The sequence below is a fragment of the Macaca thibetana genome, chromosome 1, assembly GCF_024542745.1.
Source record: "Macaca thibetana thibetana isolate TM-01 chromosome 1, ASM2454274v1, whole genome shotgun sequence".
NCBI classification, from domain to species: domain Eukaryota; kingdom Metazoa; phylum Chordata; class Mammalia; order Primates; family Cercopithecidae; genus Macaca; species Macaca thibetana.
Window position 1 is genome coordinate 93,583,315 of NC_065578.1, and position 21,811 is coordinate 93,605,125.

At 36.1% G+C, this 21,811-nt stretch overlaps 1 protein-coding gene across 3 annotated transcripts in view; it reads right to left on the reverse strand.

The window, feature by feature from the left end:
- The window catches only part of ARHGAP29 (Rho GTPase activating protein 29), a 65,058-nt gene that overhangs the window by 24,325 nt on the left and 18,922 nt on the right, over nucleotides 1-21,811 (reverse strand). For all 3 annotated transcript variants that reach the window (XM_050777795.1, XM_050777894.1, XM_050777932.1), the window contains 9 exons: nucleotides 12,167-12,263; nucleotides 11,440-11,512; nucleotides 8,232-8,280; nucleotides 7,667-7,804; nucleotides 6,562-6,626; nucleotides 5,744-5,854; nucleotides 5,563-5,643; nucleotides 5,150-5,338; nucleotides 4,297-4,434 (listed from right to left, as the gene is read on the reverse strand). In XM_050777795.1, coding sequence (XP_050633752.1) covers nucleotides 4,297-4,434; nucleotides 5,150-5,338; nucleotides 5,563-5,643; nucleotides 5,744-5,854; nucleotides 6,562-6,626; nucleotides 7,667-7,804; nucleotides 8,232-8,280; nucleotides 11,440-11,512; nucleotides 12,167-12,263 — 941 coding nt within the window. The remainder of the gene's footprint in view (nucleotides 1-4,296; nucleotides 4,435-5,149; nucleotides 5,339-5,562; nucleotides 5,644-5,743; nucleotides 5,855-6,561; nucleotides 6,627-7,666; nucleotides 7,805-8,231; nucleotides 8,281-11,439; nucleotides 11,513-12,166; nucleotides 12,264-21,811) is intronic.

Genomic DNA, 21,811 nt, shown 5'->3' on the forward strand with positions numbered 1-21,811 from the left:
TCTATATCAAAATACACTGAATACGTAGTAAAAAAAAAAAAACTTCCAAAAGAGAAAATCCCAAGCCTAGACACTTTCACCAGAGGAATGTTATCAAACTTTTAAAGAAGAAATAACACAAATTTGACACAATCTTTTCCAGAAAACAAAATAGGAGGGAGCACTTCCCAATTCATTTTATGAAGCCAAAATCACCCTTACACTTTCAAAATCAGACAAAAACAGTTTTTTTAGACATATCAATCTTTCTCTAACAGAGAGAAAAAGAAAAAAATAGTCAACAAAGTAGCAAATTGAATCCAGCAATATATAAAAGAAAACAATTCCTCATGACCAAGAGGGGCTTATTCCAGGGATGCAAAGCTAGGTCCACACTCAAATATTAACATAATCCACCATATTTACAGGCTAAAGACAAAACTACATGTATCAAATAATGCAGAAAAACATTTGATAAAATCTAACCTTTATTCATGATAAAACTCTCAGCAAACTAGAAAAAAGAAATTTCTTAACCAGATTAAAGGCATCTTCAAAGAACCTACAGCTATCACCATATTTTATGGTGAAAGACAGTGCTTTTCCCCTAAGATGGACAATTAGGCCAGGATGTCTTCTCTCACTACCCCTATTTAACAGTGTACTAGAAGCCTTAGTTAGGGCAATAAGAAAAAGAAATAAAAGGAATACAGATTGGAAAGGAAGATATAAAACTGTCCCTATTTGCAGGTAACATAATTTTCTATGTAGAAAATCCCGAAGAATCTACAAAAAGCTCCTAGAACAAGTAAGTGAGTTTAGCAAGGCTGCAAAATACAAGACCAACACACAAAATATCAAGTATATTTCTAAATATTAACAATTAAAACAGCCAGGCACGGTGGCTCACACCTGTCATCCCAGCACTCTGGGGGGCCAAGGTGGGTGGATTCCTTGAGCCCAGGAATTCGACACCAGGTTGGGCAAACATGGCAAAACCCAGTCTCTACAAAAATACAAAGATTAGCTGGGCATGGTGGCATGCACGTGTAGTCTTAGCTACCTGGGAGGCTGAGGATTACTTGAGCCCAGGAGGGTGAGGCTGCAGTAAGCTATGATCACGCCACTGTACTCCAGCCTGAGTGACAGAGTAAAACCTTGTCTCAAAACACAAAAACAAACAAAAAAGCCCCCAAACCCAATTAACAATGGAAATTTTAAATAAAGGAAATCTATACATATGCACTTATGTGTACATACAGACCATTCACAATAGCCCCCCCCAAATAAACACATACATACACAGGATTAAATCTAACACAACTTATTAAAGGTATGTTGAAAACTACAAAATGCTGATTTTTTTTTTTTTTTAATCAAAGACCTAAGTAGTTGGAGAGGCATAGTATGTTCATGTGTTGGCAACTTTATATTGCTAAGATGCTACATATACAGTCAATGCTCCCCAGTCTGATCTAAAACTTAATACCAAATCCAACCAAAATGTTGGCAAGAGTTTTTGGAGATATGGACAAGCTGATTCTAACATTTTTAAGGCAGGTCAAAGGACCTAAAATACTCAAACAATTCTATAAAAGAATAAAGCTGGAAGACCCACACTATGCACCTGATTTTAAGACTTGCTGTAAAGCAAAAATAATCAAGACACTGGGGCTTTACAAAAAGGACAGCAAGAACTAAACACCGCATGTTCTCAATTATAGGTGGGAATTGAACAATGAGATCACTTGGACACAGGGCGGGGAACATCACACACCAGGGCCTGTCAGGTGATTGGGCGCTGGAGCAGGGATAGCATTAGGAGAAATACCTAATGTAAATGATGAGTTGATGGGTGCAGCAAACCAACATGGCATATGTATACCTATGTATCAAACCTGCGCATTGTGCACATGTACCCCAGAACTTAAAGTATTAAAAAAAAAAGACAGCAAGTACTTCAGTGCAACAAAACAGAAAATACAGAAGTAGACACCTACAAATATGGCCAACTGATTTTTACCAAGATGCAGAGGCAATTTAATGAAAATGGCATAGTGTTTTCAACAAATGGTATCAAAACAAGTGGACATCTGCATTTACCATGTTTTTTATTTTCTCTATTTTATGCAGTTTTGACATCTTAAAAAGCATGCTGGCCAGTGAGAGACTGACTCTCCCTGGGCTAGCTAATTCCTAGAGATAGCCAAGGGCTCAGGTAGGATCACAGCTTTCATGTGCAAAGCAACAAGTCTCCAGTTTATAAATCCAGCCACCTCCTTTTCTAACTCTCACACACAACGCCAATTATTTTATCTGTCCTAAATCACCCCGGGGTCAGGTACAACACAACTAGAAACCATCCCTATGATCCAAAGTCCACGGAAATCCACACTAGCCAAACTGTTGAGGAACAGTTTACCTTGCCTTTCCTGAGGAAACCCCAACAAAAACTCTACTCAGCTTCCTTTCATCCCTGCTTATGCTTGCCAAACCCAGTATTTCCCTTGTGGCCCTGCGTGGACTGATGTGTCCCCTTCTCTTGGGAAATTTAAGTCCTAAGTTTTTCTTTCAACAGCACTGACCTCTCTGTGTCACTCTGATAAAGTAAAATACTATGGGTATAATTTTAATATAACATCCATATGCTAAAAATGAACAACCTGTACCTTAAATCTTACACAAAAATTAACCCAAAACAGATCATATATCTTTATGTAAAGCTACAGAAGTTTTAGTAGAAACCATAGGATAAACCTTTATGTTCTTGGGTTAGGTGAAGCACTCTTAGATATAACCAAAAGCATGACCCATAAAAGAAAAAACTGATAAGTTGGATTCCAACAAAATTAAAACCTTTTGCTCCCCAAAATACACTGCTAAAATAATAAAAAGAGAAGCTCCAATGAGAGAAAATATATGCAAGCTCAACAAGAAAATAAACAACTCAATTTTTAAAATAGCTAAAATATAGATTGTCAATAAGCCTTTGAAAAGATGCTCAATATTGTTAATCATTTTTAGAAACACAAATTAAAACCACAATTAGATAACACACCTATTGGAACAGCTAACATTTAAAAACAATGACTGATACATGTCAAGGACACAGAACAACTAGAACTCTCAGACACTGCCGGTTAGAATGAAAAATATTATAGCCACTCTGGAAAACGGTTTGGCAGTTTCTTAAAAAGGTAACTATACATTTAGCACACCAACCAGTAATCCCACTCCTGGTATTGACTTGAGAGACAAGAAAACTTATGTTCAACAAGAATGTATAAGAAAATATTTTGTAGCTCTACTCATAATCACCCCAAACTGGAAACACCACAAATGTCCAACTAGTGAATGGATAAACACTGTAGTACAGTCACACAATGGAATTCTGCAATAAAAAGAAACAAACTATTGATACATGCATAACATTGATGAATCTTAAAGGCATTATGCTGAGTAAAATAAACCAGTCAAAAGGTTATATACTATATGACTTCATTTATATGACAATCTGGAAAAGACCAAACTAATAAGGCAGAGAACAGATCGGTACTTGCCAGGGGTTATGAGTGGGCAGAGAGTTGGACTACAAAGTAAGTAGCATGAAGGAATCATTTTTAAGTGACAGTATTGTTCTGAATCCTGATTGTGGTGGTACTTACACAAATTTATAACTGTTAAAACTTGCGGACTATACATGGAAAAAAAGGTTTTATATGTAATTAATTTTACAAAAAGCATTTTAAAGAGTAAATAAAAATACTTCAGGGCAGAATGCTTTGTCTCCAAACAAATAATTTGGTTCAATTTTAATATTTAATTTACTCCAATTCTGAAGAATATAACTCAGAGCACTGACAGAAGTTTCAAGGGTCAAAACAATTATGTCAGCAAAGCCAAGAAAACTGGTGGCTTAGAAGCAATTTTAAACACTCAGACTTCAATTTTAACCAAACAAATCATTAATCCAGAGAACACGGGGAAAGGTAGATCAAAAGAAATTCAAACTGTGCATCACTATGAAAAACTCAACACATTTTATTAATCTCAGAATCTAAATCCCATAAGAATTGTAACTTATAAGGCATACCTTCCCCTTCTGCAGATACAGAGACTTCTCTTTCTTTTCCCTCCCTCCCTACCTTCCTCCCTCCCTTCTTTCCTTCCTTCTCTCTCACTGTAACCTCAAACTTTTGGGCTCAAGTGATCCTCCCACCTCAGCCTCCCAAAGTGCTGGGATTACAGGTGTGAGCCACCATGCCTGGCCTGATGGTCTTTTCTTCTTGCCTTCAAAATACTGAAGAAATTACTTACAGCTTTAAGGGTAAGATCACACTGGAAAACAAGTGTCCGGAGTTGTGTTAAAATTTCTCTTTTGGTATTTTCTAGATCATTTCTTCTTTCTTCAACATTTGTCACACAAACTTTGTAAAGTTCACTTGCTTCTTCTACCTTCACAAATATGACAGAAAGAAAACCACTAGAATTTATATTTTAAACAAATATTTACTATAGTAAAGCTAAGTTGAAATAACTGAAAATTCTGAAATATTCTGTTTTCAAAATAATACTTCTAAACTTAATCTGTTCTGGTCCGTGATTCAAAGGCACTTGATTTTAATGGACAGCCATGTACAATTTATAATTAGTATGTTGTTTGTCTATAAAATACTTGCTCCTAGTTGAAATAGCATTTTATATTTACATTTACTATATTCCATATAATCTTATAGAATTTTGTTCGTAAAATTACACTTCATCAATAATACAAAGCTTCTGCCTATCCCTGCTATCAGGTGCTTGAATTAGTACACATATACACACACACTTGCTTAAAAGGTGAACTTTCTTGTCAAGTAAAATATCTATTAAACTACTGCCTTCAGTAAGATATTCTTTCAAAACTCCAAAATTCAGCTCTCAGCATAGTGGTTCTCAAAATGTGGATCCTCACCAACAGCATCAGCACCACCTGAGAGTCTGTTAAAAAATGTAACCTGCCTTGCCCCCTCTGTTGACTTACTGAATGAGAAACTCTGGGGGATGGGCTTAGCCATCTTTTAACACGCCTTTCCAGGCAGTCCTGGCAGACACAGAACTTTGACACAAAACTCCTGGCAGATTACTGCTAATTCAACTTGCAAATAAAAAAGAAAAAGATCATTACTTTTTGGAGAGCCTCCTCTTCCAATCTTCGCTTTTTTTCTAGTTGCTTGTTGAGGTTTTTTGCTAATGCACCACTTGAAGACAGATGCTCCTCTTCTGCACGAAACATGGAAGACTTTGCTTTCTCATATTCATCTTGACGTTGCATGCATAATAATTTTGCCTTTTTGAGAGCATTCTCTGCTTCAAGCTACATCGCAAAGAGTATTAAACACAGAATATGAAAGAAATCCTACAGAACTAAATGTCTTTAGCATATTCAGCTAAATGTCTTTATGCTAAATGTCTTTAGCATATTCAGCAAGATAGTTAAGACAGTATTTTAGAAAAATGAGAGCAAGGAAGGTCAGTATATACTGCAGATTATTTTAAATGTTCACAAATAGGTATATGAAACTCCATTTTAATACTAACCATTTTATTTTGCTCCTGTTTCCAAAGTTCTTTTATTTCTTTCCTTTGTTTTTCCATTTCATTTTTCCTCCCAAGTAGAGGCTGTGAAGGGTATTTAAAATGGAAAAAGAAAAAAGCAATTTTCTAAAGGCATGCCATTGTTTAATGAAAAAGTGTATTACACATATAAATTAATCTTTACCTGTACAAATTTGTTAGCCTGGAGAGCTGCAATTGTTTGTTGTAAAAGATGACTGCTCTCTATATCATTAAGAAGAGCATTAGTAAACAGAGACTGCAGTGGCATGAACTCCTAAAATTTAAAATTGAAAAGTAAATTTTACAATAGAAATGGCACTAGAATTCCAAACACATCACTACTCTCCAAAAAGGGAAACTAAGTTTAGACTTTTGCCCCCAGAAAAATAACTAGTCATAAACATGACTATGAGAAAAATATAGAAGAAAATTAATTAATTATAAAACTGGTTAGCAAAAGTAGTAGCTATCAAGACAATCAGTATTTGTATAAAATTGTAAATTTCTGGCCAGGAATAGTGACTCACGCCGTAATCCCAACACTCTGGGAGGCCAAGGGGACGGACTACTTGAGCTCAGGAGTTTGAGATCAGCCTAGGCAACATGGTGAAACCCCATCTCTATAAAAACATGCAAAAATTAGCCAGGCATGGTGGGCACCTATAGTTCCACATAATCAGGAGGCTTAGGTGGGAGGATCGCTTGAGCCTAGGGGGACAGAGGTTGCAGTGAGCTGAGATCATGCCACTGCACGCCAGCCTGGGTTACAGAGTGAGACCCTGTATTAAGATGAAAAAAAAAGTATATTTCCTAGATTTTTTCATAATGGACATCCATCTAAACTTAAAATAATTTTGTCAATAAAATGATCAGCATTTAAGTGCTTTCCTATATTAACTGAAATATTCTGATTTTGCAAATTATTGGGAGTTCATGAGTAGTTTCTTATTATAGAACCCTAGAAGTTCACAGAACACTTACCTGAATTCCAATGTTAGTTCTAGTTGCCTCTGCCAACTTGACCATATTTCTAGTGGACTCCAATTCTGAAAAGTTCAAAGAAGGTATCAGAAGGTAAAATCAATTTATTTCCCCCCCCCATATTCTAAAATTACTTGTAATTCCACAATTAAGAAGTTATCACAAATACTAGTATCAAGATATAACACAGCAATACTTTCTTCTTCTTCTTCTTTTTTTTTTTTTTAAGAGACATGATTTCACTATGTTGCCCAGGCTGGTCTCGAACTCCCAGGCTCTAGTGATATTCCAGCCTCAGCCTCAGGAATATCCGGGATTACAGGCATAAGCCACCATGTACAGTTCTTAACGCAGCATTTCGTAATTGTGAGTGCTCATCAGAATCAACTGGCAAACTTTTTCAGAATATATTTGCCTTCATTTCGCCTCTTTGAAGGATAGGACCTAGGCTTGTGTACTGACCCTCTACAAGACTATTCAGGTGATTCTGATTAGCATTCTCTATTATAAGCAAATAATATAGTAGAAAGAGCATAGGCTTTGGATAGATTCTATATTCTTCCAGTTATGCTATATGACTTTAAGCAAATCTGCTATATGACCTTAGGGAATCTCCTGTCTTGTCTCTCTCAGCTGTAAAATAGGAAAAACAATTCGTGTCTTGCTTACTTCTCAGGGTTTTTGTATGAAGTAAATAAGATAATGACTATGAAAACATTTTGACAACTGTAAAACACTGGGGAAATATTAGCTGTTAAAATGTTTCTTCTCTGCTTCCATTGCCTTCTACTCATACATCTATTGTTGCTATTATCTCCTGACCATATTATCTGACTGCATTTCTTTTTACCAACTAGAGTATGACTTATTTGAAGGCGGAGACAGTATTCTATTTGTCTTTGTGTCCCTAGGTCTAGTAGTTGGTCCACAGTAAATATTCAATAATTACATCTAGTGTAAGAAGAGTCTTTTCTGGATAATGGTTTTATTCACTACAATGAAACAGGTACTAATTTGGAATTCTATTACTCATAATCTGTAAAAAATGAGTTAGAAACAATTTAATTATTACACTCTAAATCAGATGCTTTAAAAGGCAACTCACCCAAGTTAAGCTTTTTTTCAACCCATGAAACTATGTTCTTAGTATATTTTGACCAAGTTTTAGCATATGACAAAGCCAACTCTATAGAGTCAGTGTTCTTTAACAGCACATTGTCTAGTTCTAAAGGGGAAAAATTTCCTGAAAACAAAAATATCAAGGTAAGTATATGTTAAATGTGATCACATCATAACTCTAAACAAAGAAGCACTCAGATCCTAAGATGTTAGTCAATAAAAACTGTTTTTTTTAAAAAAAATACAAGTGACAAATTTACAATTTAAAAGGCCAGAGTTTAAACTTAAAATGGTTTCAAACTGTAATGTATTTTTGTCTTAAAATATATTTCTATTATTCATCAAGTTAAAAGCTTTACATAATTCTTGATCAGTCTATATCTCATATTATCTATCTACTCTAGCAGGCTATTTCCCTTAAGCTTTATATGTAAAACTTCATATATCATTTTGCATTAAAAATGAATACACTAGGTTACTAGGCAAGAGGAGATTAATCCAGGACATTTATAGAAAGTAACTACAAGAAGTTTGTGAAAAGTTATAAATACCTTTTTCACTGGATGAGTCCACTGATTCCACAGAAACATTTTCAAACGACTTATAACATGGAAAAAGATAAATTTAAAATTAGAGAGGAACACAAATCTTTGCTTCAGAAATTTTTTGCCACAATTTGTTACTCTGACATAATTCCTGCTAAAGAATTTCAAGTATTTAAAACTTAAAGGGCCTGAGAAGTCTGTTCAAGCGCCAGAACACTTCATAAGAATTTCACAGCTTTTTACAACAGCAGTTCCCAAGATCCAAGAATGAACAACCTCACTGTTGTTACTAACAGCATTAGTTAACATTAATGAATCCATTCAAAACTTTAAATTTTGCAGATAATAAAAATATTAGTCAAGAAGTTAGAGAAGCAATGCAAACAGATTGCTATCTAAACAGAAGACACAGATCTGTCTCTTCCAGTCATCTTTTATCATTTTACTATATGATAAGCATGTCTCCGAAAGTCTATTAGTTTAGTACAAAACTTTCTATGATGATGGAAATGTTTTATATCTGTACTGTCCAATAAAGTAGCTAATAGCTCCAGGTAGCTACTTGAACATTTAATAAGTGGCTAGCACGACTAGGAAGTGAATTTTTAATTTTATTTAACTATTATAATTAAATTTAAAGAACTACATGTGGCTGGTGCTACTTTATTGCACTGTGCTGGAAAACATCATTTACCAAAACTTTGAGATCTTAAACAAATTTAATCGATTTAAGTTGGGTAGTACAGGGTATACAGGGATTCAATGCAAAAATGATCAAGGAGACCTGGGTCTGAAGTCGAGCTCCATTATTACCTGTATGACACTGGGCTACATATTTTAAATTCACCTAACTTTGTTTGGTCTTCTGTAAAAGAGGGATAAGAACACTACTTTCAAAAGACTGTTTTAAGAATTAAGATGATGTAGGCCTAGCGCAGAGCATGGTACATAGTGACCACTATTAAATATATTGCAACAGGCCAGGTGTGGTGGCTCATACCTGTAATCCCAGCACTTTGGGAGACTGAGGTGGATGGATCACCTGAAGTCAGGAGCTCAAGGCCAGCCTGGCCAACATGGAGAAATCCACCTCTACTAAAATACAAAAATCAGCCAGGTGTGGTAGCACATGTCTGTGGTCCTAGCTACTTGGGAGGCTGTGGCACAAGAATTGCTTGAATCCAGAAGGTGGAGGTTGCAGTGAGCCGAGATCGCACCACTGCACTCCAGCCCAGGTGAAAGAGTTCTCACTCATTCTCAAAATATATATATATATAATATTATATATATGTAATACATAGTTGCAATATATATATATTTTTTTTTTCAAATGAGGCAAATATATAGAGAGAGCGAGCCTGCAACTATTATTTATTTATTTATTTATTTTTGAGACAGAGTCTCACTCTGTCACCCAGGCTGGAGTGCAGCGCCCACGATCTTGGCTCACTGCAACCTCTGCCTTCCGGGTTCAAGAGATTCTTGTGCCTCAGCCTCCCAAGTAGCTGGGACTACAAGTGCCATGTCACCCTTCCTGGCTAATATTTGGATTTTTAGTAGAGACTGGGTTTCGCCACGTTGGCCAGGCTGGTCTCAAACTCCTGGCCTCAGGTGATCCAGCCACTTCACCCTCCCAAAGTACTGAGATTACAGGTATGAGCCACCACGCCCAGGCTGCAGCTATTATTTTTAAAGGATATTTTTCAAAACTGTTGGTCAAAGTAATTTTATTATTAGGATTATATATCATCATAGCTTTTTTATTCCAATCTCTAAAACAAATTAAAACCTTCAAAAAAAAGTATAAAAGAAAAAAAAAGAAAAAAGTATTTTTTCCTGTTAAGAATTAGTATCATATGTATGCACAATAAAGGTACAGAAACAGGAAATACGATTCACACCTAAAATTTAAATTGTTCAGTGTCTTGCCACACAGATAAACTGTGTTATCTTCTGAGGTAGTAGCAATAGTTTGAAAAGATAAACTTTAGGAATAATCATGAATAATAGCAAAATATTTAAACATCTTAAAACTTTTCATCATTCGCCTTCATTTGTCAATGGATGGCTTCAGAATCAGTCATAATTTTTGGCAATATTGTAATACATATAACAAATGCCTTAGATAGTCATTTTTATTTTATATAATTTTAGGAAGGACGTGAAGTTTTTATAATAATGTAAGTCCTTGGCAAATTTCCACATATTTGGGATTTTTGTTTTTGTTTTTGTTTCTTTGTGTTTTTTTAGAGACAGAGTCTCACTGGCTAAAGAGCAATGACACAATCACAGCTCACTGCAGCCTTGAACTCCTGGGTTCAAGTGAACCCCCCCACAGCTTCCCTTTCAAGTAGCTGGGACTACAGACTTGTGCCACCACATCTGGCTAATTTTTTGCAGGGACAGGGCCTCAATCATGTTAACTAGGCCGGTCCTGAACTCCTGGCCTCAAGTGATCCTCCCACCATGACCTCTTAAAGTGCTGAGACTATAAGTGTGTGCCACCACACCTGGCTAATTTTTTGTAGGAACAGGGTCTCAATTATGTTAACCAGGATGGTCTTGAACTCCTAGCTTCAAATGATCCTCCCACCTTGGCCTCTTAATGTGCTGGGACTATAGGCATGAGTCACTATACCTGGTCCCAAATATCTGTTGAAATTCTTTTTGGATTTGCTCTTCCTTAACAGAAAATGATCAACACAGGTCCCTGATGCAGTTTTTTTTTACGTATTTTGCTTGCATTCAGCAGAAAAGTTTAGTCAATTAAAAATATTACTACCATAAACCTTTAAAGAAATATTATCCATACATTCCTCATATTCTGTTATTTCATAGCAATTTTGCTTTTTTTTTTTTGGAGACAGAGTCTCACTCTGTCACCTAGGCTGGACTGCAGTGGTGTGATCTCAGCTCACTGCAACCTCTGCCTCCTGGGTTCAAGCAATTCTCCTGCCTCAGCCTCCCGAGTAACTGGGATTACAGGTGCCCTCTACCACGCCTGGCTATTTTTTGTATTATTAGTAAAGACGGGGCTTCACTATGTTGGCCAGGCTGGTCTCAAACTGCTGACCTCAGGTGATCCGCCCACCTCGGCCTCCCAAAGTGCTGGGATTACAGGTATGAGCCACTACCCCCGGCCTAAGATTAGGCAATAGTTGAAATATGAGGTTAAAAACATTAAAGACTTTGCTTTCACACAAACTTAGCTTACCTTAGTTTCTCGAGAAACAGGCAGTCGCAATAATGAATCATTGCCTACATCTCCCATAAGGAAGTTTGTAAGGCTATCCAGGGAGGTTAAAAAAAGAAAGACAAGTCATTACACTTCTTTGTGACACGGTTTACATTCAACATGTTATCTAAAATAATTTTTTAAAAATAAGAACCTTAGAAATAAATCCCTAGGAATCTGTTCACATAAACCACAGTCACTTGCAAATAGATGTTGCTTCTAAATAGCTATAAAAATACCTTCAAATGCCGGGCACGGTGGCTCACGCCTGTAATCCCAGCACTTTGGGGAGGCCGAGGCGGGCGGATCACAAGGTCAGGAGATCGAGACCACGGTGAAACCCCGTCTCTACTAAAAATACAAAAAATTAGCCGGGCGCGGTGGTGGGCGCCTGTAGTCCCAGCTCCTCAGGAGGCTGAGGCAGGAGAATGGCGTGAACCCGGGAGGCGGAGCTTGCAGTGAGCCGAGATCGCGCCACTGCACTCCAGCCTGGGCGACAGAGTGAGACTCCGTCTCAAAAAAAAAAAAAAAAAAAAAAAAAAACCTTCAAATATAGTAATAAGGCCATACAGAAGGTCGTTTTTCCAAAGTTGTGATATTTAATACCATTTAATACTTCATTTCCCATGTATCTTACTGGATAATGCAACACACTCTCACTAAGACACCTAGGCCCAGCTGCTTTAAATGACAGTCCTCTACTTACATATTTCCAAAGGTAAATGCCAAAGTTTCAATAGAAGAAAACACTTCCTGGAAGACATCGTTTTTGTTTTCTTCATTAACTTCTGTGAAGTTCACAGCTGTAAGGAAAAGTTGGTTACAATAAGGAAAAACATGCTTTAAACTAGATTTATACAGAATCATTTAATCCTTTAAAACTTCATCATTAGTTCAAGAGCATTAGAAGATTCAGAAATTGAAAAGCCTAACATACAAAATGGACATGATGTTCAAATTCTTCATTATGAAATTCATATAAAAGAATCAGCTTGCATAAAAGCAGCATTCCAAACTAACTACTCCATAGATTACATAATTTGACACATCTAAAAACTGACGCCATGTGAAATCAATCAGTGCTGGAGTCACAGAGTCCATGTTATACCACACCTCTCAATTATTAAGAGTGTTCTGTGCTATTTTCTCTTCCTTACTGCTTTCTGGCATTTTAAAATCAGCCAAACACATTGTAGCTCACTGAAGGCAATATGAGGTACATTTTTTAGAATGAATTACCAATAAAGTCATATATATATATACACACATACATATACTTGATACAACATAAAACCTGTAACAAAGCATATCACATTAAAAAAAAAAAAAAACCCAGTGATTTGGAAAATTAAAATTCCTATTTACTTACAGCCTTATTTCTTATAACAAGCTCTTGGGCTCTGAGGTCCATGTTGACATACAGCTGCCTTTTGTTTACAATAGCGATATCCTAATATTTTGCATTTTGTTAAAGCAAATTATGAAACACAACCGAAAAAGATTTCTTATTTTAACTTCTGTATGCACTCTTGTTAAAAGCGCAAACACAGTTTACCAAGACAAAGTCTGAAGGTGGAATTGGCAATTTTTTTAAAGTAACCGGTGCTACTTTGACTGGGTATAAAGAGTAACTGGTTCCCTATATAGCTCCTCCCTAGTATTCTTGCCAATAAAAGGAAGGAAGAGAAATCTTTTGAAGTAGTAGTCATCCTCTGCTTTAAAACAGAGTCGTTTTTAATCTTGGCTGCACATTAGAATTCCCTGGGGAGTTTTGTTAATAAAAACAAAGTTTGGGTCCCACTAATGAAAGATTCAGATTTCATAGGTATGTGGTGAAGAATATATTTTGTCGCAAGCTCTCTCATGTAATTCTAATACGCAATGAGAGTTGGAAAGCAAGAATTCCTAGGTAGGAGTGAATTAAACTTCAAGCCTATAAATTCCACGAAATTGCAACTAAAATTTTATAAGTATAATAAGCCTCTGTAAATTGGCAGGCGGGAGGCTAAGATCCATAACCTTCATCAGATTCTTCGAAATATCACTGATACAAACAAAAAGAAAAAGTTACCATTGCAAATATGGTTCTTAAATAATGGGCATTTAAAAAATATTCTGACTTCACTCTGACCAAGATAGAGAAACAGATTATACTTCTACCTGAAACAACTAAAACACACTCAGATAAAACATAAGAAATAGGCTAGGTACAGTGGCTCATGCCTATAATCCCAGGGCTTTGGGAGGCCACGGCAGGAGGATCACTTGCAGCCAAGAGTTCAAGACTGACATTAGTTATAATTGCACCACTGCACTCCAGCCTAGCTGACAGACCAAAACTGTTTCTTATTTAAAAAAAAAAAAAAGATTTCTATACAAAGGGCATTACCAGGGATAAAAAGAGTCACTTAGAATTATGAAAGAGTCGATTCATCAAAAGGACATAACAGCCAGGCGCGGTGGCTCATGCCTGTAATCCCAGCACTTTGGGAGGCAGAAGTGGGCAGACTGTCTGAGCTCAAAAGTTCAAGACCAGCCTGGGCAACATGGCGAAACCCCATCTCTACTAAAAATACAAAAAATTAGCCAGGCAATGGTGGTACATGCCTGTAATCCCAGCTACTGGGGAGGCTGAGGCATTAGAATCGCTTGAACCCAGGAGGCAGAGGTTGCAGTGAGCTGAAATCACATCACTGTGCTCCAGCCTGGGCAACAGAGCAAGGCTCTGTCTCCAAAAAACAAAAAAAGGACATAACTCCATATATTTATGTACCTAATAAACAGAGTTTGAAAATACTTTAAAAAACACAACGAAAAACACATAAATTCACAGTTATAACTGGTGATTTCAATAACCCTTTGCAATAACTGACAGAACACGTAGATGGAAAATAAGTAAGCATAGGGATGATTAGAACAACACTATCTACCACCTTGACAAGACATTTATATGACACCCTACCTAACATGTTCTTTTCAAATGCACACTGAAATACCAAGATAGACTATATTACAGGCCATAAAACAAGTCTTGATGAGTTTAAAAGGATTCAAATGAGGCAAAATATTTTTTGTGATAACATGAAATTAAATTAGAAGCCACAGAAGAATCTCCGGAAAATCTCCAAATATTTAGAAACTAAATAACACGCTTTTAAATAACCCAGGTGTCAAAGAAGAAAAAAGGAAATTAAAAAGTATTCTGATCCAGCACTTTGGGAGGCCAAGGCAGGAGGATCACCTGAGGTAAGGAGTTCGAGACCAGCCTGGCCAATATGGCGAAATCCCATCTCTATTAAAAGTACAAAATTAGCTGGGGGTGGTGACACACTCCTGTAATCAATCCCAGCTACTCAGGAGGCTGAGGCAGGAGACTGCAGTGGGCCGAAATCACACCACTGCACACCAGCCTGGGTGACAGGGCAAGATTCCATCTCAAAAAATTTAAAAAAGGGATTTTGCAGAATAAAAATGAAAAAACAACATATCAAAATTCGTGAAAGGGGGGACCAGGAGATACAGGTAGAATGATAACAATTTCACAGGAGTATGATGCATATGTCAGAATTTTCAAATGGTACCATTGTTTATTATACAATCATACCTCAATAAAGCTGTTTATAAAAATACATTGTAAAGTAGACTTTAAATAGTAATTTATAACATAATACCATCAACAATGTAAATCCTACTTGTATTCCCTAACTTTAACCTGCTAAAAAAATAGTTTATAACACTATCCAAAATTGTATAATTATTCTTACTTTCTTATATTTTTTTTATCACACTATAAACATGACGGGGAGATTAAAAAATAATAATTGTAACAACCGTTGAGTAGTGAAAAGAATAATTATTGAATCAATTCAACATTTGAACCATCTTATCTTCATCCCTACTTGAGTGAAGTTATAGCCACCTAATGAAAATTCCTATTCCTAATGCCTTTGTCTGACTTCAAAATAACCCTATATTTCTAATATCTAACATAATTATCTTTTTTGCTCCTGCTCAGTGTTTCAAAGAAAAGTCTTTGGCTCCTTTCCAATAATAAATATTCCTACTCTTTCCTACATTCCCCAAAACCCTATACCAACCTTACTCCTCCCTCACAGCTTCATTATCTCCTATTCAACTGACGTTTTTTCTTATGCTACTAACATACTCAAATCTTTCCTATGTGAAAAAAATGTTCATTTTACCATATTTCTCCTTAAAGTTACCATTCAATCCCTTTACCGTTTCTTCACTACTAAGCTGCTATAAATAGGCCATGCCATGGCCTATATTGCCTTTCTTCCCAAGTTAACATTACATTCAAGATTTGGCTTTACACCCACTTTAATGGTTATCAGAGACTGGAAAACTTTTTCTATAAAGGACCAGGTAGTAAATATTTTACATTTTTCAGGCCATACAGTCTGTTGCAACTACTCAATTCTGTTGAAAGGGGCCATAGATGATACATAAATGAATAAGACTAACTGTGTTCCAATAAAGCTTTATTTACAAAAACAGGCAGCTGGCCAGATTTGGCCCACCAGCCTGTTTGCCAGCCCCTGGTAAAGAGGATGGGCTCTGAAGTCAGTCTGCCTAAGTTAAATCCTAACTCTCTCTCTTACAATGTTACATAACTTCACCCCTCTGTAACTCAGTTTCCTAATTTATAAAATGGGGATAATTACATACTTCAAGAACTGTTGTGAAGATTAAATGAACTTAGAACAGAGCCTGTTACATAGAAGATGTTCAAAAATGTTAGCTATTATTATCATATAATAACATAAAACACTGTCAACAATAACCTCCTATCAGTCAAAATTAGAGGTCTTTTTTCTTATAAGTCTTCAAGCTACTAAACCTTTTTGCAAGTTTCAACAACACTACCACTTAATATATATGCAAAACTTGGACAAACTTCTCTCTATGCCTCAGTTTCCATATCTGCAAAATGAGAGGTGATATAAAAGTAATACAAGGCTTTGGAGTTTCAGCCCTGAGTTTAAATCTGGTTTCTACTACTTTATGTGTTAGTCTGGATACATTACCTAACTTCAATTTCCTCATAAGCAAAACAGCATATTATTGAGAGGAATGACTGAGAAAACAAGTGTGAAGCACCCAGAGTACAGTGCTTGGATTCAGTAAACACAAGCTCTCTTCCTCTGTTCAATATCCATCTGTAGACAATCTGTACTTCATAGAGCTTTCTCTACTTAGCCTCTATAGTTCTTTCTTTATATACACTATCCCTACAGAATCTCATCCACTTCCATACCTTTGAGGGAACAAATTCCTAAACTACCTGTCTAGTTTTAACCTCCGAGCTCAATTTGCATTTCTAATAGGCTGATATATTTTTTCTCCTACTTTCCACCTGCTATTTTCCATACAATCCTTAGCTTATTAGCTTCACTTTCAAAAATGCCTCTAAAATATTTTTTCCTCCTTTCCATCCCCATTTGCCACTGATTTAATTTAAAAGCCCATGTTTTACCTCTAGTCTGAACTATTTAGCAACCTGACTGGTGTCTCTGTCTCCACTCCATCCCCTCTATTAATAGTTCTTCAAAAGCTCATTAAAATGTTGCTTAAGGTTTAAATAATTGCCTCCCTTGAGTTCCCTATTAAATCACAATACAAAGCCCTAAGACACATTTAGTATCTCTTCAAGAAATCACATGAATAGCTTTCATTCATACAACCTATCAGAGCAGCAACTTTCAAATGTTTTTTTACCACAACCTTGGGAAAAAATACATATTGCATCATGACTGAGTATTCTATACACATATAATAATAATAATCAGTTATATAACACCTATAACATTTCTGACACATAAGTTTTATATAATAAGTGTTGCTTCTGATTTTTCTTTTCTATTCTCTTTCATTTTTAAAAAATGCTGGTCACAATCCACTAACTTGATGTCATGAGTCAGAGCCCACAGTTCAAAAACCATCAATTAAAAGATACAATGGAAGAAAAGCATGAAAAGGCGGAGGGGGGAAGAATAAAATACACAGGGAAAAAAACAAAAAAGCTACAAGACCTACCTAATGAAAACTTTAAGTTGCTTCTGAGGAACACAAAAGACAACTTGAAGAAATAAAGTACATATTATATTCTTGGATAGAAATACTAAGTATGTATATTTTCCTTAATTTAATCTATAAATTTTTAAAAAGTAGGTATTTTTTGGAACCAAACAGCCAATTCAAAAATCTTCATGGAAAAAATAAAATTCTAAACAAGTTATCCCTACCATATATTAAAATGTCACAAAAACTACAATAAAAACAGAATGGTCTGGGCATACAACTGAACAAATCAATGAAACAGAATAAGGTCCAGAAACAGATATATGTGAGAATGTAGTGTATTTATGATAAAGATGACACCTCAAATTAGTGGCGAAAAGATGAATTACCTGCTAAAACTTACCAGACGCTTAGATACTTTACAATGTTTCTGAAGACTTAACTTCAACAAATGAAACCATGAAACATCAGAAGAAAAAACATTCAAGAATTCTATTATAATCTCAGAGCAGAGAAGTCTTTCCTGATACTTAAAACCCAGAAACCATAAAAAACACTGAAAAATGTTAATGCAAAAATAAAAGAGAAAAATCAAGTAAAAAAAATTTTCAACATTAATCAAAGACTAAAGGCTAATTTTACTTACACAGAGTTTCTATAAATCAATAATAAAAGAAGACCTACCCGCAAAAGAAAAACAGACAAAAGGTCAATTAACATAAAAGGATGTAAACATGGTATTGAAACAAATGAAAAGATATTCAATTGCACTCAAAATGAGGGAAATGCAAATCAAACCTAGACTGATACCACTTTTCACTATCACACTGGATAACAGAGCTTTGTAACCAGGTCTGTTGGCAAAGGTACAGGAAATCAGCCTCTTCAGCACTGCTATCAGAAGGGCAGAACCTATACTGAGGGTATCTGGTAATATCAAAAAATATAAACACACATGCTTGCTGATTCAGCAATTATTCATCTAGGAATTTGCATGACTATTGAAGCATTGTTTGTAATAGAAAAAAAACTGGAAATGATCCAAACATCCATCAGTAGTTAACTGGTTAAATAAATTATAGTACATCAATATAAGGGATTACCATACAGCTTTGAAAAAACAAATAGTAACAAAAGAATGAGGAAACCCTTTCCGTGCAGGTAACCAGGACAACGAACAAGGAGCAGAACGCTACCATCTGTGTAAAAAGGACGTTAAAAAAGAGAACACATCCGTGTATGTGCTTGTATATGTATATCTCTGAAAAAACACACAAGAGACCAATAAAGGCTGTCGCTTATCTAGGTAAAGGAATGAGTGACTAACGGTCAAAGGCAACAAAAAAACTTCATCATTCAATACCCTTTTATACCATTTGCATTCCGTGTGAACTGCCTATTAATAAAATCAAGTTTTCAAAACAGAAGTATAAGGCTTCTACAATCTTGAAGGCATAATTAAGACTTATTTTTCTTTTTTGTTTACCAATTTTTAAATATAGAGTAAAATGCAGAACATAAAAAACCTAAATTAAGGGTTACTTTCATTTATATTAGAAATAAGATTGACCAAAATAACTGAAAATAATGAAAACAAATAGTACATAATAAATTACTGAGTTCTGAAGATACCTTTATCTCCTTTAAAAACAGGCTGTATCTCTCTTACCATATTGCAAATATTTTGTCAGACTTAATTTCCTGCTTGGAAACAAGAGGACACACAGGAAACGCAAATCACTACTAGAATGAATGGGAAAAAAACTAAAGATTTTTCTTTTAAAAGTTATTAGAAGGTAAACTCCACATTTAAAATAAAAAATATGGGTAAAGATTCCTTTTTCTCACTTATACAGAGGAAGCAGACACACTTCATGCATTCAAACCTGTGGTAATACAAATACGATTCCACATCCCTGATTCTAAAGTTATTCTGTATTTTTTTCTATTGTTTGGTAGATTTGAAAAAATGCATTTCATACTTAAGGTCTTAAAGTTAATCATATACCTAAGTCACTGCTGTTTTTTAAACATACACAGAGTTAAAATTAAACGATGGGGCCAGGCGAGGTGGCTCATGCCTATAATCCCAGCACTTTCGATGGCCAGGGCAGGCGGATCACCTGAGGTCAAGAGTTTGAGACTTGCCTGGCCAACATGGTAAAACCTCATCTCTACTAAAAATACAAAAATGAGCCGGGTGTGATGGCACATATCTGTAATCCCAGCTACTCGGGAGGCGGAGGCAGGAGAATTGCTTGAACCCAGGAGGCGGAGGCTGCAGTGAGCTGAGATCATGACTCTGCACTCCAGCCTGTGTAACAGAGTGAGACACTGTCTCAAAAAAAACACTCAATGATGAACCCCGTGTGGGGACTCATGCCTGTAATCCCAGAATTTTAGAGGCCAAGGTGGGAGGATTGCTTGAGGCCAGGAGTTCAGGATCAGCCTGGGCAACATAGCAAGACCCTGTCCCTGTGAAAAATTTTAGAAATTTAAAAATCAGATAGGAGAGTGACAGCTCACATCTGTAGTCCCAGCTAACTGAGATGCTGAGGTGAGAGGATTGCTTGCGTTCAGGAGTTTAAGGTTACAGTGAGCTATGAACATGCTACTGCACTACAGCCTGGGCAACAGAGTGAGATGCCATCTCTTAAACAAACAAAAAGACTGAAACCTTAACTAATATAAAGGATCCCCATATTCCAGACAGCTTTCTGTCCCAAAAACTTTTCCTTTCTGAAATAGCTACTACTGTACATTTATAGGTTTTTAAAGCACTTAGACTGGCTGGCACTGAACAGATATTCAAAATGGTTTCTACCTACTCTCTGCCTTTCCAGGTTTTGAAAACTAAATTGCCATTAAATGAAATAATTAATTAAGTTGATTTGACCTCAATTATTCAAGTCGCTGAATATTTTTCAATTGGAGTATCAATGATATTTTTAAATGGCCTCAAAATAAGAGTTGGGGCAGGGAAAGAAGTTTTATTATAAACCATACAAATTTAACACAAAGAAAACACAATTATTTAAAGTGTTCTAGTCTCATGGAGTCCTACTGAAACAGAGGAAGTTTCCCAACAACAAAATAATCTTCCCCTTTTAAATGTCATCCAGCACAGAAGTAAAAGAGTAACAATAATCCCAAGTGTAAAGATAGTAATAGTGGAAAATAATATTCAGAAAATTACTTTTCCTCAAAGACAAAAAGATCTTCAAGGTATCTGAGACAGCACTCTCTTCAAGTTTGTTTCTGGAATGTGGACACCAACTATACACAGGCGCACTCCTTCCCCAGGACATCCTGACCGCACACAATAGCTACTGACAACAATTGAACTAGGTTGCTATTTCCAAGCATGGAAATTTTACTATCTATAGACGCAAATTTCCCTATCTAAGTAAAGTGAAATGGTACTTGTAAACAATCTATTTAGAAACAAATTTGGTTACTAAGCACATTTTTGAAAGTCAGGACAGAAGAAGCTATTCATATTTCCCATTTAAAATCATCTACATTTTTTTCAGTGTTTGAAATACAGAAAAAAGGAAACCACACAAACATGATAAATCTATGTCAAAAAGTGCTGGGTGGGGTGGTTTCCTTAAGTATGTGAACTATATTTTGTAGACAAGGTTTTTTTTTTTTTTCCTGCTTCATCCGTTGACGCATGCCCTTTAGCCTCTCCGAATATGATCCTGTTCACCAATCTCATCGTGTTCTTCTCACCCAGAGTTCTTGTATCGCAGCCCCATTCCCACTCAGCCCAGTCCAGTTAATGCCTACTTGACCTTTGACTCAGGACAGGCAATCCCTTTCCCCAAAAGGAGAGTTTCCTTTCCTCATTCAGCCTAGAGTGAGTTCCTCACTCTGTGCTCCCATGGTGCCTAGGCATACCTCTATCACAGAATTGGTCACAGGATTGCTGTTACCTTGTCTGTCTCTGACTGCTACATCACTGCTACCTAAAGGTCACTTTTTGTAGTTTTATTACTTTGAATCCATTTACCTTATCGGTGGCATTTAACACTGATAATAACTTCTTAAAACCCTGCACTTTTAAAATTCCATGTCACCTCCTTGTAGGTCCAACTCCCTACCTGTTAGGTGTTTCTCCAATTCCTCTATATCTTCTCTCTCTCCCTGGGATCTCACATCAGTCCTCTACTTACTCTGCATACTCATTTGATGTCATCCTTTTCCACTACCTATACATCAACAATTCCCAAGTCCACATCTTCAACACCGAACTTCTCCATAACCACTAACATTCAACCTGTGTCGTTCTGTCAAACTGACATTC